Source organism: Doryrhamphus excisus, chromosome 4 (genome assembly GCF_030265055.1).
Source record: "Doryrhamphus excisus isolate RoL2022-K1 chromosome 4, RoL_Dexc_1.0, whole genome shotgun sequence".
Lineage (NCBI taxonomy): Eukaryota > Metazoa > Chordata > Actinopteri > Syngnathiformes > Syngnathidae > Doryrhamphus > Doryrhamphus excisus.
In genome coordinates this window covers 20,339,638-20,364,937 of record NC_080469.1, presented here as the reverse complement: position 1 = coordinate 20,364,937, position 25,300 = coordinate 20,339,638, and the positions used below count along the sequence as shown (strand labels likewise).

The 25,300-nt window shown below is 43.9% G+C and overlaps 3 protein-coding genes across 6 annotated transcripts; 2 read left to right on the top strand and 1 right to left on the bottom strand.

Annotated features, from left to right (window-relative positions):
* The first annotated feature begins 1,172 nt into the window (after positions 1–1,172).
* On the top strand, positions 1,173–6,425 carry LOC131127731 (UDP-glucuronosyltransferase 2A1-like). The gene is made up of 6 exons (XM_058069908.1): positions 1,173–1,955; positions 2,017–2,165; positions 4,047–4,178; positions 4,291–4,378; positions 4,449–4,668; positions 5,261–6,425. The coding sequence occupies exons 1-6, from the start codon at positions 1,229–1,231 to the stop codon at positions 5,547–5,549; spliced, it is 1,605 nt and encodes a 534-aa protein (XP_057925891.1). The 5' UTR covers positions 1,173–1,228; the 3' UTR covers positions 5,550–6,425.
* zgc:152968 (uncharacterized protein LOC564848 homolog) lies at positions 5,536–16,422 on the bottom strand. 2 transcript variants are annotated; one of them, XM_058069903.1, is made up of 16 exons: positions 16,053–16,422; positions 14,201–15,333; positions 14,041–14,139; positions 12,691–12,928; positions 12,120–12,454; positions 11,916–12,053; positions 11,730–11,844; positions 11,589–11,657; positions 10,654–10,791; positions 10,393–10,506; positions 10,255–10,328; positions 10,070–10,174; positions 9,094–9,209; positions 8,496–8,631; positions 7,325–7,445; positions 5,536–5,689 (listed from the first exon to the last, which is right to left on the bottom strand). In XM_058069903.1, the coding sequence occupies exons 1-16, from the start codon at positions 16,195–16,197 to the stop codon at positions 5,556–5,558; spliced, it is 3,210 nt and encodes a 1,069-aa protein (XP_057925886.1). In that variant the 5' UTR covers positions 16,198–16,422; the 3' UTR covers positions 5,536–5,555. The 2 variants fall into 2 exon arrangements, with proteins under 2 accessions (XP_057925886.1, XP_057925887.1); XM_058069904.1 differs by lacking the exon at positions 5,536–5,689 and adding an exon at positions 6,266–7,182 and having other exon boundaries at positions 16,053–16,419.
* On the top strand, positions 15,930–24,995 carry poli (polymerase (DNA directed) iota). 3 transcript variants are annotated; one of them, XM_058069907.1, is made up of 12 exons: positions 15,930–16,270; positions 16,747–16,814; positions 17,344–17,466; positions 17,760–17,924; positions 18,220–18,363; positions 18,446–18,688; positions 20,386–20,564; positions 20,625–20,716; positions 20,788–20,921; positions 22,777–22,970; positions 23,562–23,594; positions 23,703–24,995. In XM_058069907.1, exons 3-12 carry the CDS (start codon positions 17,430–17,432, stop codon positions 24,405–24,407), a joined length of 1,926 nt encoding a protein of 641 aa, XP_057925890.1. In that variant the 5' UTR covers positions 15,930–16,270; positions 16,747–16,814; positions 17,344–17,429; the 3' UTR covers positions 24,408–24,995. The 3 variants fall into 3 exon arrangements, with proteins under 3 accessions (XP_057925890.1, XP_057925888.1, XP_057925889.1); XM_058069905.1 differs by lacking the exon at positions 15,930–16,270 and having other exon boundaries at positions 16,554–16,814; positions 23,703–24,994; XM_058069906.1 differs by lacking the exons at positions 15,930–16,270; positions 16,747–16,814 and adding an exon at positions 16,832–16,985.
* Positions 24,996–25,300: the final 305 nt, after the last annotated feature.

The window sequence follows — 25,300 nt, the reverse complement described above, 5'->3', positions numbered from 1 at the left end:
CGACGACGCGTACATATTTCTGGCTCCCAGTTCATTCAGAAAAATGATGTAAAATTGCAACTTTTTGCTCATAAGGATACAACATTTTCCTCTTAATATTTTGACTTCCTTGTTATAAAATTACAGCTTTTTTAAATCCGCATTCTATTTTGATTTTATTCTTGTAACATATTTTCCAAATTAGTTTTCCAAAAATTTATTTTATTACAACTTAAAAAAATAAAACCTTTCTAAATATTTCACACATTTTCATACTCGTTAATTTTCAACTTTTTTCGCTTAATATTTTGACTTTATTGTTGAAAAATTACAACAGATCTTTTCATTTCTGCTGTTGTTTTTTTTGTTTCGTCCATTTATATTTATATTATATTTATATTTATAAAAAAAGGCACCTTGGACCCCCCCTGACCTACCCAAAGCACAAAGAGAGAAGAGAGGCTGTTATTTCCTAAATATGAAAATAAATTGGCACGGTGGTCTAGTGGTTAGCGCGCAGACCTCACAGCTAGGAGACCAGGGTTCAATTCCACCCTCGGCCATCTCTGTGTGGAGTTTGCATGTTCTCCCCGTGCATGCATGGGTTTTCTCCGGGTACTCCGGTTTCCTCCCACATTCCAAAAACATGCTAGGTTAATTGGCCACTCTAAATTGTCCATAGGTATGAATGTGAGTGTGAATGGTTGTTTGTCTATATGTGCCCTGTGATTGGCTGGCCACCAGTCCAGGGTGTACCCCGCCTCTTGCCCCAAGACAGCTGGGATAGGCTCCAGCACCCCCCGCGACCCTCGTGAGGAAAAAGCGGTAGAAAATGAATGAATGAATGAAAATAAATTAAATGGCTAAAAACTATGTAGTAATAGTAGTGGTACTTATTTTTCAACTTTCATAATAATTTGGAGTGCATGAGAAACTGGAAAGAAAAGCATAGCCCTCTAAGACCACATGGTCATTTATGTTCATATGTTCAAATGTTTTTTTTGTTTCCCGTGCAGCCTGTTTCTGGTCCGTGGGCGGGGCCGACTGGGCCGCGTCCCGGTGGTTGGGGACCCCTGTTGCAAAGTGCAGCTCAGGTGAACTTTTACTGCCAGCACCTTTTACCTGTAAGCACTTGTTATGATGTTGGACTAAGGCAGAGTTCAGCTTTGTTCGGTTAATGATTCATTTTTTCAAAGCAGCCTCTTTCAAGTAAAAAAGGGTCACGCCAACTTGGAAACACACAGCCGCCATGACGCCGGGTTTGCGTGTCTTGCTCGGTGCCCTGCTGCTGCTCTCCGCGGCGGCGGCGGGCGTCGAAGGAGGGCGAATTTTGGTGTGGTACACCGAGGGCAGCCACTGGATTAACATGAAACCCGTACTGGAGACGCTGGTGGACCGGGGACACCACGTTACCGTCTTGGTCCCGAGTGCTTCGCTCTTCATGAACGCCAGCGACGAGTCCCGCTTCCACTACGAACCCTTCAATGTCACCTTCGAGCTGGAGGCCATGAAGACGTTCATGAAGGAATTCCTGGCTTTCTCCATTTACGAGATGGACCACATGAACGTCTTTCAGATTTACATGAAGTTCTTGGCCTTGATGAAAGTGGACATGGAGTATACTTTGCAGTATCTGGACGGCGTGTTGAAATCAGACGTCATCATGGGAAAGCTGAAGGAGGGCAACTATGACCTTCTCCTGTCTGACCCCATCTACCCGGGAAGTGACCTGGTGGCTGAGATTCTGGACGTCCCCCTCATCTACTCCCTGCGCTTCTCGATCGTTCATAACATGGAGCGGCACTGCGGTCAGATGCCCGCCCCGCCCTCTTTCGTGCCGGGCGCCATGAGCAAGCTAACTGACAAGATGAACTTCTTCGAGAGGATGTGGAACTTTGGCTTCTACGCCATCAACGACATGGTGGTAAACCTAGCGCTGTGGAAAGAACTGGATCGATACTACACAGAGTTCAAAGGTGAGTGTTGAGCTTTCCAACTGACTCCTCTTACTTAACTTTGTCCTTTGTGCCGCGGCAGGCAAGCCCACGAGTGCCTGCGAGTCAGCAAGCAGGGCGGACATCTGGCTGATGAGGACGTACTGGGATTTTGACTATCCTCGTCCTTTCCTACCCAACTTCAAGTTTGTTGGTGGAATCCACTGCCGACCGGCGAAGGCCTTACCTGAGGTAGGCTGCCGGGGTGGTCAACCGCAAATGGAAATGGAGCGCAAGGAAAGGAATGGAACACACGTTTGAGTCCTGCCCACTCCACTCTTGGCAGTGGTGACGCTCGAAGGCCCCCACGCATGTGCATAGATGGAGCCCTCGTGGTGCTCAAATGCCTGCCTTTTACACTCTGCATGAGGAAAGCGCCCTTTCTGCTGGAGCCCGATTTCTCCCCCATTCATTGAATTCATTCATTACTCTCCGGTGCATATACCGCTTCTTTCTTCGTCAACGCGGCGGTTTTATACAGCGGTGCAGCTAAACTATGGATATCTATGGATAACTATAGATATGGAATCTTGTCTATTCTCCTTTACTTCATAACTACTACCGGTGGCGTCATTAGGCATATTTTAGGGGGACTTCAGTTCTTAAGCCCCCCTCAAAAATTTTATATTTTTATTGCTTTTTTTTTTTACAAAAAAAAATATCTGCCAAATTTCATATAATAGGGCAAAAGCAGGCGAATAAGCAAGTCAATAAGCAGGCTAATACTAGCCTACTACTACTACTACTGGTAGTAATAGTAGTAATAATCAGAAGAATAATGATGATAGTAATAATAATAGGCTAATTAATAATATTCATTCATTCATTTTCTACCGCTTTTTCCTCATGAGGGTCGCGGGGGTGCTGGAGCCTATCCCAGCTGTCTTTGGGCGGGAGGCGGGGTACACCCTGGACTGGTGGCAAGCCAATCACAGGGCACATATAGACAAACAACCATTCACACTCACATCCATACCTATGGACAATTTGGAGTGGCCAATTAACCTAGCATGTTTTTGGAATGTGGGAGGAAACCGGAGTACCCGGAGAAAACCCACGCAAGCACGGGGAGAACATGCAAACGCCACACAGAGATGAATTAATAATATAATAATGAATATTATATCATTGATCACTGTCCACTGGTTTTGCAGTGTATTGTGTGTACTTGTGTAAATGTAATGGTGGCCTAAAACAATTGAGTATCTCTACTAAATCTGTCCAAAAGTGGGAAAGTTATATCCCGATTCTTGTTCCTTATTTGGATTTTTCTTTTTTTTTTTGAATGTCTACTACCCCCCCCCCCCCCCGTCCTCAGAACCTAGTGACGCCTACTGACTACTACTAATTGTTAAATACTGTTAGCGAGGAATTGGTAGCTCTCTCTTTGACAGGAGCCAATTACGAGCATACATCGCTCACAACATAAGATCATTACATACAACAGTATAACAACATAACAGTCTGACTTACGGTGTCATCTTACCGAGATCAACACTAAATTCATCACACAGCAACCTAACAATCCAAAAGCATGCCTCAGAAATATGCAAACATGTTCAGTGTAATACATAATGTACAATAACAGTTTAAAATGAAAAAAACAACAAGTTTTCCCATTCATTGGGGCGCAACGATGACATCAGCCACCCTCTGGGCCCTGCGCTCTGAGCTCCTCTAGTGAACAGAGGCAGTAATGCATTATGGGTAGATGTTAAAATAGCTGCTGTTTGTTACTTCAAACTCGTATTGGTACGAGTAATGTATATTTCCTAGGTACCTTTTCAGTGTTAAGTTACTGTGTGATGAATTTAAGATCTGCAAGATGAAACCGTGAGTTAATGACCTCCTGCAGTTTCCAATTGGTCGACAAGCTCGTCGTGAGTTTTCTCATAGCTTGTGATTGGCTCCTGTCAAATAAAGAGCTGCCTGGTCCTCACAGACCTGTGCATGCCACAATATATTATACACCGGAATTATTCACTCTGTCCCCTGAAAGTGATTAGTTTCACTCCATGAAAGCAACTGGAATGTCCACCAGCAGTTCAAAGAGATGGGCCTTCCTTGTTTCAGGATATGGAAGAGTTTGTGCAGAGTTCAGGCGAAGACGGCATCGTGGTCTTCACTTTGGGATCCTTCATCCAGAACATAACCACAGAGAAGGCCAACATGATCGCCGCTGGCCTTGCTCAGATTCCCCAGAAGGTTTGAGGATCATATACTGCATATACTCTACGATAACGCTCAGTTGTAACATGTTTATTATGGTTACATTCCCGCTTGTCATGTTGAAGCACCTAACATGAAACATTTGTAGGTGCTTTGGCGGTACAGCGGAGAAAAGCCAGCCACTTTGGCCCCCAACACAAGACTATACGACTGGATCCCTCAGAACGACCTGCTGGGTCAGTCCGGGGAAGGGGCCGTCGTTGATGTGTCTGATCGGGCAAATGATTAAAGCTCTACATCAACCAGGTCACCCCAAGACTCGGGCCTTCGTCACCCATGGGGGAACCAACGGCATCTATGAGGCCATCTACCACGGGGTCCCCATGGTGGGCATACCCTTGTTTGCCGACCAGCCGGACAACATGGTGCACATGAAGGCAAAGGGCGCCGCCGTCGTCGTGGCACTGAACTTCATGACGTCTGAGGACCTCAGCAACGCCATCGGGACTGTCATCAACGACAAGTCGTAGGTTTTTGCTTGTTTTCTATTAATTGCACCCCTATATAAGTACAGTACATATAATATTGCTATTGTTGTGGAATATACCTTTCAATAAATGACCATGGGGCTGCACGGTGGTCGTGTGGTTAGCGTGCAGACCTCACAGCTAGGATGCGTGCCGTGCATGCGTGGGTTTTCTCCGGGTACTCCGGTTTCCTCCCACATTCCAAAAACATGCTAGGTTAATTGGCGACCCCAAATTGTCCATAGGTATGAATGTGAGTGTGAATGGTTGTTTGTCTAAATGTGCCCTGTGATTGGCTGGCCACCAGTCCAGGGTGTACCCTGCCTCTTGCCCCAAGACAGCTGGGATAGGCTCCAGCACCCCTCGCGACCCTCGTGAGGATAAGCGGTAGAAAATGAATGAATGAATGACCATATGGCCGAAGAAAGCTATTTTTTCCTTCCCACTTTCTCATGTAATCCAAATCATTCCTAAAGTGAAAAATTAGCATCCTGGATATAATTCCAATTTGATTATCGTGTGCTTCCGACTAATTCCCGCCTGCACTACTAAGACAAATCTATCTGACTTGATACTGATTCACACGGACAGGTACAAGGAGAACGCCATGCGGCTGTCCAGGATCCACCACGACAGACCCATGAGTCCCCTGGACGAGGCAGTTTTCTGGATCGAGTTCACCATGAGACACAAAGGCGCCAAGCACTTAAGGGTCCAGGCACACAAGCTCACCTGGTACCAGTACCACAGCCTGGATGTGGTGGGATTCTTACTCGTGGTCGTCCTCCTCGTCGCACTCCTAGTCATCAAGACTTGCAAGTTTTGTGTCAGAAGATGCTGCCGCCGGAAGAAGCCGATAAAAAAAAGAAAAGCTGAGTAGTCAGGGTCAAGCGAAAGACACAGACGACATAAACACTGGGTGATGACTGACTTGCGTTTGTGTGAATGTTATACTCACCAGACATATTAGCTCTATATTAGGTCTGCATGGCCATTCTGAAGCAATCCGATATGAGAGCTCTGTCAAAAAAAAACCCAAATATTAGAAACAGTTCTTTGAACAATGCAGTACATTTGTACACCATTGTAATCAACTCCAGTAATAAAAATATTTAAACATTACTATGGCTATGTTAACAGCAGTAACTGATTCTCTTTTATAACCTCAACACATCAACAGCACTGCAATTCCAGCACCATATACATTATGTATCTCCAACTCACAAACACGTCATGTGTAACGCGGAAATAGAGTAACAATGCAGTAAGTACACTCGTAATTCCCAGAAAATACTCAACTTAAATGACGTGTCTTTGAACACAACTTCTAGTGTGATTAAAATGTGCTACTTTGAAAGAAACTAGCATTAAGTACACAGATTTTCATACATCCGCTTTAGCTTGATTACCGTATTTTCTGGACTATAAGTCGCACAAGGCCAAAAATGCATCATTAGGTAGAAAAAAACATCCATAAGTCACACTGGAGTGGCATTTTTTGCAGGTAATTTATTTTCCAAACTACTTGATAAAAACAGACATTATGTCCTCTTGGAAGTTCTAACAAAACAATAGAACAGGCTGAATAGGTGTAAGATATGCTAATTCGGCTACACCAAAAATAAACATGAACAGAAAAGGTGTCCAGTGTTTATGGAACATAAACACTTTTTTTCATTTATAAGTCGCTCTGGAGTATAAGTCGCAGGAACAGCCAACCTATGAAAAAAGTGCAACTTATAGTCCGTAAAATACGGTACATACTGCTATAAATAAAATCCTGCCTGATCATTTATTGTTCTTTCAATAAAATACAGTCAAACTGGCTGTCAATCATTATTTGACAGCCCTAAAGATTACACAACAGTCCCCCAAACGAGCTACATTGCCTTTACATTGCGCACATTAATGTTTAAATTGGTGCGTTATAACACGAATGATGTAAGTGAACAAAAGTACTTTGGAAATTCTGGACTTAGCTGTCAATCATCAATCACCCAATAAACCGGTCGGTCCATGAGCTTCACCTACAGCTAGCAACATAAACATTTTAATGACAAAGCACAAACCCCACCCGAGTGGAAAGCATGTTGACCAATCAACATCAAGTGCCAACAGGTGGAACTATTTGCATTTTTGTTGAGTCGCCATTGGCTCATTCAAAAAAAGAAAATGACCACACAGCATTCTGTAGGTTTACTTGTAACACACCAAGCCCCTCCCACATCAGCCATTCCCTAATACATAGTCAAGTGAAATTCCAAAGTGTTAGGAACAAAATCATAAGAGAAAAATGAACTCAAGCAAAAGAAAGTTTATCGGCTTCAGTCAATAAAGCAACATGCAATTAGGTTTTAGTTCCTTTTGACTATGTACAATGGAGGGGGGGGGGGGGGGGTCTGGGGGTGCATTTATTATATTCCCCCATCATTTTTTCAGTTTTCCGTCTTTGCTCTTCAATAACATGAGCTCCATGCAGGCGGCAGCATCCTCTGCGGTATCATGGCCACACACTGGGAGAGACATTCATAGAATAAGGGAAAAATCTTGTTTTTTTCCTTTTTTTTGGTCTCCTAAAAGGCATTGTGTGCATAGAAGTCCTTTTATTTTGAATAAGAGCAGTAAGGTAGCTGCGGTTTATCCAGGATGACCCACCGCTCTCTTGGATGATCCTCCTCAGGTACTCTGCAGTCAGGCTGTTGAGGGTCAGCCTGTGCGGGGGGCCCAGGCGGTGGGGGAAGACCACGGATGTGTCCACCACCGTGCCGTGGAGCAACTACAGTGGAGAGGAACACACAGTCTGGAGTGGCGTTATGAAAACGTGGCCCTAGCTGCAGTTAGAACCATTTAGGCCTTTTTTAAATCCAAACCCAATCTTGGCGGGGGGGTGGGGGGGACGTGGTAGCGGAGTTCAATGTTTAGCTTAGCCTGTTGCGAGGAAAGGGTTACGTTGCAACCTCAGTTTTCATTAGTAATTACTTTAGAACTTTCAAGATGACGCAATGTCTGTTTTGGTCAAGTAGTTTGTAAAAAAATTACCGGCAAAATATGCGAATTGTACTCCAGTGAGACTTATGGTTGTTTTTTTTCTACCTAAATTATGCATTTTTGGCCTTGTGCGACTTATAGTCTAGACAATACGGTACATTCTATAGGGAATAATTCAAGTTTTACATGCATAAAATAATGCTTCCTGTTCATGCAGACTTACTGTGATTCCCGGACCCATCAAATTGCATTTAGTCATGCAATCCAAAAAATGCACGGACTGTGACTTTGCAACACGTAGGGTGTTTTGTTTGGGTACTTGATTTCACGGCAATATAAAAATAATATGATGAAGTCAGGAGTGTACAAAAACAGGTTTGACTGTACTTGGGAACAGTTGCCTTGTTTCTTCCAAGCGGTACGATACGGAACGCAATTGCCCTCCTGTCACCATGCTAAACAGTTGCATACAATACTGTGACAAGACTGTACCACTAAGTCAGGGGTGTCTGTTTTCCTCTAAAGGATGTTCACAGAAAAATGAAAAGATGCAAACACCAAGTAAATAAACGGTAAGCTAAACATCCACATCTTGGCTTTGTGGCAAATTAGTGCAATATCTAATTTGTTTGATGCCAAATTTTCTAGTCAAAGGCCTCTCAAATATTATGTTGTGTACATCTGATTAATGACGAATTAATCTCATTTTTACAATATGCCAAGGACCAATATTTTGGACACCCCTGTGCCAAGTGCCTCACTCTTCATGGTTTACTGGCTGCCATGTGATGTAGATCCAGGACAACTAAAAGCAGACATAAAAGCTTCCAGTGGTCACCTTCAGGGCACAGAGGCCAGTCTCCAGACCGTGCCCGATTATGATGGTATCGGCGCTGATGAAGCTCAACAAGGTCTGCTGCACCTCTGACAGAAAGGTGTGGTTGCCCATGTCCGCCTCGCTAATCCCAGAGAACCTGCACGGGTGCAACGTCACAAGCAAAAAAAAAACCCCAAAACAAAACACTTTTTCACCTCAGGATGGAAACCTATATCATCAGCTGACATGGAAAAAAATTAATAAATGACAGCAGCTCATATGGATGTTTCTTTTGCTGCAGATAATGACCTAATCAGTGTGGTGCTCCACAGAGCTAGCAAGCTCAACAAGTCTGGCCCGCATTTTCCACGTAAAAATATGGCGGACGAGCAAGCGCACCCGGAGGCAGCGTTTGTGCAGCCCAGCCGAAGAGCCCAGTTTATAATGTCACTGATTAGTGAAGCCATTAGTCCAGCATTTCATTACAGATGTTTGTGCCACATACAAATGTTATCTTATTTGTGAGTCCTTTCATGACTATAAAGACAAAATACTACAAATATGGCACTTTCCTTTTTCCGTTTGTACATCTAACATGTCACCTTTGTTGTGGCGTTACCTGGTGTTATAGTCGATGACCTCATGGCGTGGTTTGACAAAGGTGTCGTAAACCACTTGGAGGCTGGAGTTGACCACGGTCACCCTTGACAGCTCCAGACCGTGAACGGTGTAGCACTGACAGAGGGACAGAACGGGTAGAATGCGCTTCACTCATTAGAAAAGCATTAGCACAGTAACACCTTTTAAAATGGCCCGTCATGAAAAGTGACTTTTTAAATGATGTTCCAACGGTAATGGTCTCCTGAGAACCTCTACTTTCGACATTGCGGCTTTTCGTGACAAGGGAAAGCTCTGACCCCCACAGTGCATACGTCCAAGGACAAAAGCTATATCTTAAAATACCATAAAGACAGTCTTCAACGAGGCTAATGTTGCTGTTAAAATGTATCTTTGCTATTTTTTTTGTATGATGCTTTAATCCCATAATATCAATATCAATTTATTTCCATAACTTTCCTCCAAACCAATTTTCAAAGAGTTAAACCTTTAGTTCTCATATAACAGCACTAAAAATACATATTCTTCATTTTTCAACTCTGCTACTACTGTGACAAGAATTTGCTTTCCTAAAATTGCCACTTTTTTCCTGTTAGAATACATTTTTTCATACAGCTGTTCGCACCCCCCCCCCTTTTTTTTTTTTTAATTTCCAAATATTTCAAACTTTCTTCTTGAATCATAATCCTACATTTTCTGGTATGACTTTGTTCCTACAATACTTTGACTTTCACATAACTTTTGCACAACAACAACAAAAAAGCATTTTGTGTTTCTCATGTTACTTTTTTCTTCATGTAAAATGACTGCAGAGTTTTTTGTTGTTTGTTTTTTCTTGTTAAATTATACTTTTAGAATGCGTCACAGGGCCAACAGAAAAGGCCCCCACACCAATACACTATTATAGTACCTCAATTAGAAACATTGTAGAATATGGGGCCTTAAAATTATACAAAACGGGAAAAAAACAAAGTTACCATTTCACAATCGAGTGAGTAGATTCCTGGGCAGCTGGTGTCTGTGGGACTTCTTGGAGCGGTCACCACAAATCCATCCAGACTGAAGGAATCGTGTACATGCAACTGTAGAAAAGACAACACATACACACAAAAGACACAAAAGTGTCGTAGGTCAGCCTCATGCCGGCTGTTCCCCAACGCACCTTGAAGAGTTGGCATCCAGGTGCTCCCATGACTCCCTGGCAGCAGCTGTAGCGGGTCTCCACCCCGCCTGGCACTGTGGCATGAGGGCATAGTCAGTAGAGCATGTGGCCCGGTGTCTTGTGTGTTGATTTATGAACCTCTATTCTCCACTCCTTTGCCATAGTGATAGTTGCACTCCTCGGTGCGGGTGTGTTTGCCCGTCTGGCTGACAGAGTAGGTCGCCCCGCATCGACAGCAAATCCTCTTGAGGGCTGCGCAGAGGCACAACAAGCCATCATGAAAAGGCCAAACACAAACATCCTCATACTGTACCAACGGCATGCAAGTCAACATCGCCCTCTGGTGATAGAGTAGTATTACTGCAATCAGTCTCAATACTTCAATACTGGGCCTCTTACGGTCGCTGTTGCCCTTCTTGTCTGCAAAAAGGACGGCACAGTCTGCCTTCTCTGGGTGCTGCATGGGGTAGTTGCTCTCAATCAGCTGCTCCTCAGTCAGAATGTAATCCCTCAAAATCTCATACAAGGGCGTGTCGTCTGTCGCAGAAGAACACATCAGAATCATTGATGATATTTCCCATTGAGAGAAAAGCGGTCTTGCAAGAACAGAAGCCAACCAGACTGAACTACAGCATTGCTACCGTCAATGATGATACACGTAATATGGACGTGCAGGCGGGACTGGAACCGCACATTACATGCACCCTGCACTCCAACCAACCTTGGTGGTACCAATGTCACTCCACAGGTGAACCACTCCACCCCCCAAAAAAATAAACCAGTGCGGACTATTTGGGACTCTTTCACTACTTCGTGGTTCAGCACCATTTACGTCATGGGAAATGTAGTTCTATTTTCAGCGTCAACCTAGAACTTTCATTCATTTTCTACCGCTTTTTCCTCATGAGGGTCACGGGGGTGCTGGAGCCTATCCCAGCTGTCTTTGGGCAGCCAATCACAGGGCACATATAGACAAACAACCATTCACACTCACATTCATACCTATGGACAATTTGGAGTTGCCAATTAACCTAGAATGTTTTTGGAATGAGGGAGGAAAACCCACGCATGCACGGGGAGAACATGCAAACTCCACACAGACATGGCCGAGGGTGGAATTGAACCCTGGTCTGCGCGCTCACCACTCGACCGCCGTGCCGCCCCTGAACCTAGAACTAATTTTTAAAATGTTCCTGCTTTGTTATGCAACCCAGTTAAAAGTCTGTCTAGTCCTATATATAAAAGTAAAAAGTAATATTCAAAGATGGTCTTGTTCTTAGGAACCCAGTATCGCACCATGGACACCACTAACGTGGGCAATAAGCGAAACTCACCATTTCCTTTGAGCTTCTTCCGGTTGAGTGGAATATTTCCTTTGGGGGTTTTGCCTTCGACTTTCTTATCTGCATCAGCCAAAAAGAAGAATCCAAAGTCGGCAAAATGCAGATTAATTTACCCAGACAGGAGTTCCTCACCTTTGGGGGTCGCAGAGTTTTGCTTTTTCAGCCTCTTTAGTGCGTTCACGGCAATGCTGAGGTACTTCATTTTGTTGCTGCTGCGATTGTAGACCGCCTTCTCCTCCACCAAGGCCTGTCAATCAAATGACTGGGCATAGGCAAACTGAAGGAGGGGGGGTGTGTGGGGTGAGCGCATTGGCTCACCTTTTCGAAGGCCTCGTTGACATTGGCGGTGGTGGTGAGGAAGGCCTCCACGAACATGGTAACGTAGCGCTGTCTGACATCATGAGGCACTTTGTCTTTGTTTGCCTCAACCTTCGCCTTTCGCTTGGTGACCCCCGGCTTTTAAATAAAACAACAGTCATGTACAGTGTTCAAACATTTCAAAAATTTCACACATGTTGGTACCTTAGCAGCGACTGGGCCGGGTGTAGTCATGGCGGTGGTTGAAAGCAAGGATGTGAAAGATGCAGAGGGCTGCGAGGGTCTACGTGCGGTGGGGGAGATGAGCAGAGGCGCGCTCATGCGATACCGCTGTGTGGTCACGACAGCAGGCGCCGTGTACGTGGGCGGTCTGACGTTGATGGGGGTTGCGTGCACTCGAGTGAGGGGGGTAAGAATGGAGGTGACCGCACCAGAAGTGGAGGCGAGGGGCAGCGGGATGGCGCCCTGAGGGAGGATCAGGCGCAAGTTACTGCCCACGCTGAGCACTGTCGAGCCCAGAGGAACGTAGTTGACGCACGCTGGGAGGACAGGAAAGACAATACAGGGATAAAATAATTTCTCTGTATAGTATTAAGCTCCCGTCTTTTCATTGGTGGTTCTAGCAGTAATGAGTCCCTAGATGAACCCACCCTGAATATGCCACAAGTTGGTATATTCCCAGCAGGGTTCCACAGGTCTACATTCCAGCATCAAGGTTACACTTTTGCCCTCTAAAAAGGACTACAAGGAACAGCAGAATGCAAAGTTAACAAACTTGCAGCAGGCGGGGCGTTGCCAGAGGCCGGAGTCGAAGTTGCCGGTTGGCTCTCTTGCCTTCTCTGGCCGAAGGACGAGAGGAACGCTTGGCCTCCTTTCACAGAAGCGGTCACCATGGATGCCTTCTGCTGAATCTGCTGAATCTTTGGGGTGAGCCGGGAGGCCGTGGGCGGTGTCTCCGGCTCTCGAAGTGGAATGAGGACTTGTGGCTGTGGTCTCCTCTTAGCCACTGGAACCTGGAGAGGGGGTGCCCATTGAGAAATCTTAACATAGTAATAAGTCGCCCCGCTAATCAAACCACCAACCTTATTTTTAATCTTACTCATTTTTAAAAAGCAGAGCGAGAACAACATTCAAACTGCGATGGACAACTGTAAATATTGTTTCCATATTTTAGGCCAGGGGCCTCAAACATGCGGCCCGCGGGCCAAATGTGGCCCGCAGGACACTAGTTTGGGGCCCCCCGCCTTGATATGAAAGTTTAATGTATGGTATCATGTACCCAGAAAAAATTATTACGTTTGATTAATGTTCATGTTAAAGGTTAAATAACTGTTAATAGTTATCCTCCCTATCTGTGTGGAAGTGGTAAGTTTTTGGCTATTTAAGTTTAAAGGAAATAACTTGAAGGCTACCGTTTAGGTCGCTAGCTCTCTAGTTTGCGAGTGAGCATGTGTCTCAAGACCCTGCAGTTGCGCAATATGTTGTAAATAAAAAAAGGATAAATGTGACTATAGTCGTGTTTTGTCATGTCTACAGGGCTCTAATAATGCTTTGTTAATTTTAATCTGAATAAAATAATTTGTCTACCCACCAACTATATGTTGTTTCTTAAGTTTTTATTATTTGCTGTTTTATTATTATTATTATTATTATTATTGTATTTATTTATTACTGATTGATTTTCTTTATTCTTGATTTGTTTATTTTTCATCTTATTTTGTGCAGAAAAATAAAAATTAAGATATTTGAGAATAGTGGAATGTTTTATCAGAGCTTTTATTGTAGAAAATCGGAACCAAAGCACTGAAAAAGTTTGTATATTTTTCTGTTTTTAATAAATGCGTTTTTTTTTTTTGAAAACCTGATGTGGCCCAGCCTTGCCCCGACCCTAGCTCCAGTGGCCCCCAGGTAAATTGAGTTTGAGACCCCTGTTTTAGGCTCTACATTTCACATGCTGGACCTCGTGATGACCACTAGACAGCAGTGTGTAAAAGAACCTTGTTGACCCACTGAACTTGCTTGGCAGAAACCCCCCCCCGGGCCATAAAGGAATACGTTTAACAAGACTTTTGTCCATACAGTGTTGCCTGTACAGCATGGTAGCGTAGCCATGTCACATACGGACCTTTGGATCTTTGGCCTCATGCGCAATCCTCCTCTTTGCTGGTAGTTCTTGGGGTGGGGTGGTCGAAATGTCAGGTTTGTCCACATCCATGGGTATGACCTAACAACAACAATGTTAATTCTTTTAAAAACGCTTGATAGTACAAACAAAGTTAAGGCACCTTGGGTTGTTCTTGGTTGGCGCTCTCCTCATTGGCCTCCATGAAGATGCGGTAGCACTCCTCCTCAGGGTCGCTGTCTGACAGATCCACCTCAGGGTAGTCCTGCTCTTCATCCTCGTCGGAGCTCGAGGCTATCACGATAACCTCTCTGTTAGCTTTTGACAAAACATGCTCACTGGAGGCGAGGGGAGAAGATTCAGCTTCAGTGTGAGGCTGGCTGTTGCCTGGAGAAGCCTCTGCTGTCCCCTGGTGGCCGTCAGCTGCAGTCCATGGTGTAATGGTTGGAGAAGAGTTGCACTCTGTGGTCTGCTGGTCTTTCTGGGTGGGCTTGACGACACCATTTGCAGGGAGGCATGGGCTGGTGTCTGCAAGAAGGGAGCTCTTCTGTGCAGCATTTGTGGCCCCTAATTGCTTGAACAATTCAACACAAACTGCATTGTCCTCCATCAAAATACCATTTACATTTTGATCAGGCGCTTGCAAGGTGCTGCAAGATTCATCTTCAGAAGACCGGAGACATGTTGCTTGAGGACGCTCTCCGTCAAGGTGCTCCACACATCCGGTCAAGTCAATCACACTTCCAGCAGATGATTCGCATTCTTCATTGCCAGCGCCACAGCTGGCATGTTTGGGAGATGGAGGTGGTGAGTGTGGCATGTCAGTGACAAGGACACTTTCATCATCGCGGTTGTCCTGTGCCCCAGTGGAGGGGGTGCAGCATAGCGGGACCAGATTGCTGACCGTTTTTTGGGGTGCGCTTTTGCCTTTTTGCGCCAATGACTTGTAAGATCCAAAATCAGCCGAATAGTTGGACATTGGGTCGTATTCCAAATCCGTTCTTGGCTTGGAATTGTCAAGCACATACTTCCTGGATCGGGAGAGCGTTTTGGAACCATCAGAACACGACGGACGTCCAGATGATTCCTTGTTTGCATTTTCACCATTTGATAAGACTGGTTTGGATGTGGCCTTGGCGCTGCGATAGCATGACAGTCGCCTCTGCTCCTGCTCCACTTCGTACTTGATGGTTTCAATCTGCTTGTTGAGACGCTCAAGTTCCTGGAAGGACTCGTCTTTGGGCTGGTCGACGACGTGTGATTGACATACGGCAGGGAGATTGCTACTGTGGCCATCTGCACAAAAGGAAAATAAATGGCAGGCTCTAACTGTGCGATAATCACAGTCTATATTTGAGACTTTATATATTGTTTACAATATTGGCACACAGGAGGGCTTTGGTTTAAAAGAACAGCAATTACTATTTTTTTTGTTTTTTGCACAGTTGACTTTTATTTCATAATTAAATTTAATAGAAAAAGAGAATTATTTTGCTGAAAAATTGATAATCACTCAAAGAGCAAGTGAAAAGTAAGGGTATCAATAGTGGTATCGCCAGTACCTGCTTTTACTTGATCATTGCCAACATTTGAGATATCTTCAACCTCCCACCGCTGGGAAATAATCACTTGTTAGCTAGCCGCAGATTCGCCATTTAGCTTCAAATAAATCCCTTAAGTTTGACAAAATGATTCCTTTTACTTTGTAACAAAGTTGACGGCGTTCCAACACCAAAAATGAATTATTGAAGCTATACAACAAGAGGTGGAGTAATTATGTTCACGCAGTTTGGAGTTACTACTTATTTTTACGTCGTTTCTGGACCTGCCAAACAAAGCTAGCAAGCAACCGCTATCTTTTCAGGTCAATTAACTTCAGTTGTACCCCGGGAAAATACACGAAATAAAAAGAATTTAAACACAACAGCATTTTTAAAAAGTCATTCGACTAGTTTTAACAAAATAAAGGGGAGCCACATGTTAACCAACTTTAAAGCACACCTGCTGGCGCTCACCTGTTTGGTCGCTTAGAGATAAAGATGATGAGGCCCCAAACAAAAGTCGCTCTTCTTTGGCATGTTTGTACCAGCAATGAGGCCGCTCGCAGCGCCCGGTGGAAGGGCAGGTGAGCCGGGAGAAACGGCCGAACGACGGGAACATCACTCCACGAACCCTGGCCGGCTTTTTGGACCGACGACAACGACGAGCGGGTCTGACGGACCCAAGCTGCGTGGTCAGTCTCACTTATATAGCCTCCAGGGCACCCGTTGCAAACGCTTATGACAAATAATAAGAACATTTTAGCAGTATCATTATTAAGTGATTTCGCTTCATCGTAAACATTTAATGCACTAAGGAAAACCTTAACGACCCACCAAGTATTTTCTGTAATAATGTAAATTATCTTGCAGTAAGTACTCCTGGTCACCAGGTGGTGCTGTTTTTGGACGCAACATCGCCTCCTTACTCTTACTTACTGCCCCCTGCGACAGCCAGCATAATATCGTTACTGTATTAACTGTATTCACGATGTTAATTGCCTTGCAGTAAGTCCTCCTGGTCGGCAGATGGTGCTGTTTTTGGACGCAACATCATCGCTTTACTCTTACTTACTGCCCCCCGTACAGCTAGCATGACTTCCTTACTGTATTAGTTTACGTTTTACACCTATATAACTCACATTTCTGTCATGTTTGCAATGGAAAACAGTGACGATGAGGTGGAGGATGAAAACGAGTGGAAGCAAGATTTAAAGGATTCGCCAGTTGCTGTTTCTGGTAAAGTAAACAAAAAACAGTCGAAGTTTGGATAACATTAGACGTACACAGGTGCACAAAACCGAGCACTCTTAAGATCTTAAAACGTAATTATTCAGATGTTGCCGTGATAACCAGAGTGTAAGCGGAGCACCAAAAATGAAAAGTCTGGGAAAAAGAGCAAAATGCAAAGTATGTAATGTATGGCAAACTACATTTCAACGCAAACAGGCTGATCATCTAATGATCAAAGGTTTATGACCGTGGCCTAAAAATATCACAGTCTGTGCTGAAATCATTATTGAAAGCAGTATTGTTCATCTGCACAAGCAACACCATTGCTCCTTAAGACTGACGATGTAAGATATTTTAAAAGATCCTTAGGGTTATGGGAGAAGAAAGTCAGACAGTCCCTTACTGATGCTAACTGACAGCCCAACAAGCACAAGAAGCATCCATTCTGTTGTACAACCAGTGCAAAATCACATTGCTGGTAATTTTCTCTCCAGTCTTAAGCGTTTGTTCTGATTTTCTTTCTTGGCAATTCCAGGCACCTTAGACCTCCTGAAGACCACGACGCCTGCACACAGAGTCATTTTGCATTTTGACCTGGATTGCTTCTATGCTCAGGTGGAGATGTTAAGAAACCCAGCATTGAGAGACGTCCCTCTAGGTATAAACAATTGTTTTTCTCATATAACCAGAATAATTGTGCATTAAATTTAAAAAAAGGGTTATGCTACAATATTTGTGTTGTCAGAAAAGCTGTATTTTTATGCCAGTGTCCTTTGCAGTGGGCAATTGTTTCATCCATCATTGTTTCTACTGTTTTAATGAAAGGAACAGGATTTAAAATGAATAAAACCAACACAAACACCCCTACAGAGGACAAAAAAACTAACGAAAGATATTAAAAGGCATGACCACAAATATAGCATGTAGTTGTTTCTTACTGTATACCATTAGGTGTTCAGCAGAAGTACATCATCGTCACCTGCAACTACGTGGCGAGGCAGCAGGGCGTCACCAAACTCATGTCTGTCACTGATGCGAAGGAGAAGTGTCCTCAGCTGGTGCTGGTGAAAGGAGAAGACCTGACCCACTACAGAGAAATGTCCTATCAAGTAACAGGTAGGCCTAAGTTCATGTTGGACAAATGCAAGGATTCTTCAATTGTTTTTTAAAACTTGAGTAATAATGTAGAGTGCATGAGAAAGTGGAAAAGGAAATCGTAGCTCTTTGACCGCATGGCCGTTTATGAATAAGTATATTGCACAAAACAGCAGTAATACAACCAATGGTGTAATAGAGGTAATGCCTTAGTGGGCCTTACTCGACAGCAGCTAAGCAACATTTTAAAGCGTGTGCTGAGGTAGACAAAGCTGCTCGCTCATGGTACTTCAAAGACTGTTTTCCCTCCAACTAGATCTGTTGCTGTCGTTCAGTCCATTGGTGGAGAGGCTTGGCTTGGACGAGAACTACGTGGACATCACAGAGATGATACAGAGGAGGCTGGCACACGCGCCGCTGTCCAGTTTTTCATTTAAAGGTCACGTATACAACGCCTCAGGTGAGTCGCGTTTGACTTGAGTGTTTCTAAACCGTTACTGTCGAACAATAAGTAAACAGCCCATGATGTCTTTCCCACACAGGTGCAGCTGCAGATGCTAAAGCTAGCAGTCATCCAGAGTTGGCTCTGGGGTCGCACATCGCCGCTGAGCTGAGAGAGGCCATTCACAGCCGACTGGGCCTAACCGGTTGTGCCGGCATCGCCGCCAACAAGTTGTTGGCCAAACTGGTGTCGGGCACGTTCAAACCCAACCAGCAAACCACACTGCTGCCGGAGAGCGTTGATGACATCATGGGTGCCCTGAGCGGCCTCCGGAATATACCAGGTATGAAGCATCAGAGCATAGGGAATAATCTGTCAAGCTATTAACTATACACGCACTGTTTTACAGTGAGTTGTATTTTAGTATTAACTGGCACCCAAGTGTCAAAAATACAGTACGGCGAGTGTAACTCATCAACGGCTGAGTAGCAACATTTGAAAGGGCATGCAGAGGTACATAAAGCTGCTGGATGTTCACCACTCATGATACTTTAAATCAGGGGTTCCACATTTGACAGGATGATATGTCCAAAGTGTGCAAAAGAGAGGTCTTGCAGGTCTTTCCTTCCTGCAGCTCTCAGACTCCATAACAACTCCACAAACTGCTCCACAATAACTGTGCAATAAACACAGCTGTAAATAGTGTATATATATATATATATATATATATATATAACGTCTTGATGTTGGACAAATGCAAGGATTCTTCAATTGGTTTTTAAAACTTGAATAATAATGTAGAGTGCATGAGAAAGTGGAAAAGGAAATTGTAGCTCTTTGACCACATGGCCGTTTATTAATAAGTATATTGCACAAAACAGCAGCAATACAACCAATGGTGTAATAGAGGTAATGCCTTAGTGGGCCTTACTTGCCAACAGCTAAGCAACATTTTAAAGCGCGTGCTGAGGTAGACAAAGCTGCCCGCTCATGGTAAATAGTAAATTGCATGTATTAAATTAGTAACTTTAATTAAATTATATTTTTTATATATATATATATATATATATATATAATATTATTTATTGCACGGTTTATTGCACAGTTTATGCAATTTACTATTTGACAAGTAAGGCCCACTAAGGCATTACCTCTATTACACCACTGGTTGTATTGCTGCTGTTTTGTGCAATTAACTTATTAATAAACGGCCATGTGGTCAAAGAGCTACGATTTCCTTTTCCACTTTCTCATGCACTCTACATTATTAACTCCTTATTTCTAAAATCACAAATACTTCAACTTGCTGATATAGTTCATCTTCAAACAGCTAAAATAATGCATAAGGCTAAAAATAACCAATTAGCTAAAAATGTCATGCAATACTTCTCTACAAGAGAGGAGAAATATGATCTCAGGGAAGAACTACATTTGAAACACTTATATGCTAGGACTATATGCTAGCCATAGCATTTCAGTATGTGGAATCAAACTATGGAATGGATTGAGTAAGACCCTCAAACAATGCACAACGATGAGCCAATTCAATAAACATTTGCTAAATACAAGGATGAAGAGTCTTGAACCAGTCATGATGTGCTATATATATCACTGTATTGACACTTACTATGGTACCCATTATGTCATTGGATGGTCATCATCTCGTACTTCGGTATGTGACAAAAAAAAACTTCAACTATATTAGGAAAGCAGGAAGTGAACAAATGTAACAGTTACTGATTGTAAAAGTACCAGATGAAGGGGTAGGATTTAATAAGCTTTGCTTCTTCCTACTCCTTTTGGACATGTGGAACTGTGAACTAATTATGGGATGCATTCAATTGTAATCTGATGCATGTTCAAATGAAATAAAACCATTACCATTACCATTACAAATAATGCATGAATTCAAGTTAAATGTCAAAGTTGCATTAATTATTGCTCAGTTTCGATACCAAATAATAATAATAATAAAACAACCACAAGTTGTTTTTGAAGTTGCTTTAGAAGTTTGAACTCAGCAGCCTGTCATCTCCTCAGGGGTTGGTCGCCAAACCGCCAAGATGCTTCAAGCCCTGGGCTTGGTCAACGTCCGAGACTTACAGCTCTTCCCTCTGACTAACCTGGTGAGAGAATTCGGAGCTCCGACTGCAACACGTCTGAAGAATCTATCGCTCGGCGTGGATGATTCTCCCGTCACTCGCACCGGACCCCCCCAGGTACGGTGCAACATGTTATGAGGTGTGCACACCCACGCCATCAGTGTCCTGGTCTTTTAGTCTCTCAGCGATGAAGATTCCTTCAAGAAAATGTCATCTGCTAAAGAAGTGATGGAAAAGTCCGAGCAGCTCCTGAGCAGCCTGGTGGAGAGGTCAGACGCATTTTCAATAAAATCTCTTTGGCTGCCAAATCTTTTGCACTGCCAGATGTTTGTAATTTCAGGATGCGCAAAGATGGCAGGCGGCCTCACACCTTCCGACTCACCATCCGTAAATACTCGGCAACCAACAAGTGGTACAGCCGGGAGAGCCGTCAGTGTCCCATCCCCCTCCATATCGGACAGAAGATCACCAATGGTAGGAACACGCCTGACGGATATTTGTCCAAAAATTTTTGAGGTTGTTCTTCACCCAAAAGACCCCACCATGATACGTGACTTCCTGCCATTTGGAGCATAGAATCAAATCAAATCAACTTTATTTGTATAGCACTTTTCCTGCAAAGACATGCAACACAAAGTGCTTTACAGAATTAAAACAATTTCCACAATTAAAAGGAAAAAACAAAGAAACAAAAGAAAGCCCCTCCTTCCCACCCTCCATACTAGACCCACACACACACACACAATCACAATCACACAATCACACACAGTAGGGAGACATGGCATGGCACTTTTGGGGCCGTCCACACTGGGAGGAGCTGCAGGCCGTGCCATCGGAGGCCCAGCACCCGGGCCCCCCGACTCCGACAGACGGGCGGACCCCCACATTAAATCGAGGAACCCCCAGCCGGCCGGGTCGAAGGGACCCAAGGATGGCACCCCCTCAGCAGACCCGACACCCCAGTGTGGAGGACCCCCCTGAGGAAACACAGGAGTTAAAAGCTGAAGACTAAGAACATAAAATAGGACTAAAAAGATAAAAACAAAACACTGGAGTTAAAAGCTGAAGACTAAGAGCATAAAATAGGACTAAAAAGATAAAAACATGAGAAAAGTTTCAAAATATGAGCTAAAAGCCTGATTAAAAAGGTGCGTCTTTAATCTTTTTTTAAAAATATCAACAGTCTCCGCAGTCCTGAGGCCCTCCGGCAGGCTCTTCCACAGGTGGGGGCCATAGTGGCTAAATGCTGCCTCACCGTGGGTTTTTGTTCTGGGTTTTGGTATAGTTAAAAGGCCAGTGCCGGAGGACCGCAGGGTCCGCGGGGGTTGATATGGTAAAAGCAGATTAGATAAATACGAAGGGGCAAAGCCGTTAAGACATTTAAAAACCAGTAAGAGAATCTTAAAATCGATCCTGAAGCGGACGGGGAGCCAATGTAGCGACTTTAAAACTGGTAGAAAACCTGTATGACCTTTATTAGAGCCCTCTAGACATGTAATAACACCCCTATAGTCACCTTTGCACCTGTATTACCTAATAGTAGATAGTTGTACGCTATAATAAGACCTAATAACCCACACGTTAGCATTGGGAAAGCCTGTTATTGTTGTATCTTGAACGTAATGTGGGTTGATCGCAAGATCAATGTTAGTCTGTCATCCATCCTCATTGACATTGTCACTTGGTTGACATACAGGGCAGCCAGTCATTATTAGTATTATAGTACATTTCAACTTTTTCTTGTGTCTTTGCCCTTTTTCCCAATTTTTGTTTGTGAAAAATGTCTTGTTTAATTGTATTTCATCCCTTTTGGACACCCCTGTAGTAGGCAGTGTAAAGCTTTTTTCCTGTACCCAAACAACAACCACTCATCCAAATATCTTATGGAAAGGACTTAAAGCAGTGCCTACAGATTCATTCATTCATTCATTCATTTTCTACCGCTTTTTCCTCACGAGGGTCGCGGGGGTTATGGAGCCTATCCCAGCTGTCTTCAGGCGAGAGGCAGGGTACACCCTGGACTGGTGGCCAGCCAATCACAGGGCACATATAGACAAACAACCATTCACACTCACATTCATACCTATGGACAATTTGGAGTCGCCAATTAACTTAGCATGTTTTTGGAATGTGGGAGGAAACCGGAGTACCCGGAGAAAACCCACACATGCAAACTTCACACAGAGATGGCCGAGGGTGGAATTGAACCCTGGTCTCCTAGCTGTGAGGTCTGCGCGCTAACCACTAGACCGCCGTGCCGCTGCCTACAGATTTGAAACCCCAAATTATGAGTTGGATTAGCTTATATACTTCCTGAAATATCCATCAGCCAGCAGCGACGACGCGGTGGTCCAGCTGGTCTCCTTAGCCATGAAGCTCCTCTCCAAAATGGTGGACACCAAAGCGGCCTTCCACCTGACCCTCATCAACGTGTGCTTCAGCAACCTGCAGACCAGCGGGCGGGGCTCCATCACGTCTTTCTTTGCACACGACTCCTCACCCAAAACACAGATAAGTGTCTCGGTGTGTAAAACAGGCTTTTGTTTTTAGTAAATGCTCATGCTGTCCTTTAACATACGTACAGTATCTATAGAGCAGGGGTCTCAAACACGCGGCCCGCTGGCCAAATGTGGCCCGCAGGACACTAGTTTGAGGCCCCCGCCTTGATATGAAAGTTTAATGTTAGTGCGGCCCACGCAAGTTTGATATGGATGCTGTATGGTATGATGTACCCAGAAAAAATCATTACATTTGATTAATGGTGATTAATGGTGATTTTGATTAAGGTTACTGTTAATTTTAATCTAATAAATAATCTAAAAAAAAAATCTAAAAAATAATTTGTCTACCCACCAACTATATATGGTTTCTTAAGTTTTTATTATTTGCCGTTTTATTATTATTATTATTATTATATTTATTACTGATTGATTGATTTTCTTTATTCTTGTTTTTTTTTTTATTTATCATCTTATTTTGTGTAGAAAAATAAGATATTTGACAACAGTGGAATGTTTTATCAGAGCTTTTCTTGTAGAAAATCGGAACCAAAGCAAAGTTTATTCATTTTTCCGTTTTTTGTTGTTTTTTTGGAAAAAACCTGATGCGGCCCAGTCTCACCCAGACCCTAGCTGCAGTGGCCCCCAGGTAAATTGAGTTTGAGACCCCTGCTATAGAGTATGGAGATCCATAGAGTTCAACCCGCTTAGGTCCACCGACTCATCTTTTCTTTACTACATCTTTGATTCCCAATAGGACAACTCCTCATCTGGTGGGAGAGAACTGGGTGCAGATCATCGTCTCGGCACACCCAGCGTAACGACTCCAGTGAAGACCACAAGGAGCCCGCCGCGCTGCCACACAGCAACGCTCGGGGCCAAAACTAAACAGAGCACTTCTGTCCCGTCGAAAGCGTCCCATCCTGTCACGTCACCCAGCAGCACCACATGTCGGGACCACGACGACACCGCTATCACTGTGACACATCCGTTGCCTCCCAATGTTGACCCAGACGTCTTTGGCCTCCTCCCTGTGGAAATCCAAAAGGAGATTTTATCCGAGTCACCCCAGAGCACCTATCAGCCGCGCCCCCTTCCTCCCAAGCCTCGCTTAACGCTGCTCCCAACTTCCCGAAATATAAACAATACAGAGGAAGCAATTGGAACGTGTGACGGAGGCGCCACGCCGCATCAGCAGCAGCCTCCGGGCGGCAGCGCACTTCCAAGAGAAACCGTCATGGAAGAAAAGAGGCTATCATCTGACTGCGAGCTGCCAGTGAACGTGGACCCCAAAGTGTTCTCCGAGCTGCCAGCTGACCTTCAGACGGAGCTGATGACTGAATGGAAGCGGCAGAAGCCGCTTCTGAAGGTCCCTGCGGCCAAGAAAGCTGCCAGAGAGACCAAAGGTGGAGGAAGGAAAAGCCAGGCAAACAGTTTGTTGAAGTATTTTAAGCACACGTAGGAATAATACAGCATTTTGGTGAGAATCTGGATAAAAGTGATGTCCCAAAGGAAGAGGTTTCAGTTCAAACTCTTCTTCAGGTTGCTTACAACTTCAGGCAAGTCCACTGATTCATTGGTCAACTGGAACAAGACACCTATGGGACCTTATTTATTGTTTTGTTTATGTTATGTTCGCGACTAATAAAGCAGAATAATAAAAAAATCTAAAGTTACATGAATACAAACAAGCAATATGGTGTTAATGGATGTTAATGCTGAGTGCGGAACTGTAAGATTTTTTAGTTTGAAGCAGTTTATTGTGAACAAGCATAAAAGTGAAATAGGCTGTTCATCAGCTGATCAAACCAATAAGACCGTAGCCCTCAACAAAAAAGGAGTCGGTAACGAGTAGCTACGCCATTTTTGTGAATCACCATCAAAATGGCTTGGGGCGTGCTTGATGCAGTGTTTCCAGGAGGCTAGTGGGAAGATGGCTTCATGGAGGGCCTCCACTGGAGGCCTCTGGAGCTGATAAACTTCCCTTTCCATCCTTCCCCATGTGTTTGGATCTAGATCAGCGGAACACACAAGATGGTCCAGTCAGCTTAATCCGCTGCGCTCAAAAAATAAACTTTTAGCCTCAACAAAAAAAATCAATGCAACAGTTTCCATTAGTCTTTCTTAGTTACGACAACTTTGAAATTGCTTTGAACCAACAAACAATATTGCATTGCACAAATTAGCTTTTCCTCTTCACTCAAAGCTTATTTTAAGTAATGCTTACTGAATAATTGTTGTCATAGGGACAAGTTTTTAAGTTCGTAACTCAAAGAAATATGTTAAGTCAACTGACTTAGTCATTTTATTCAAAGTAGTTGAATTTGTTGTCTACTTAATTATAATAACAATGCA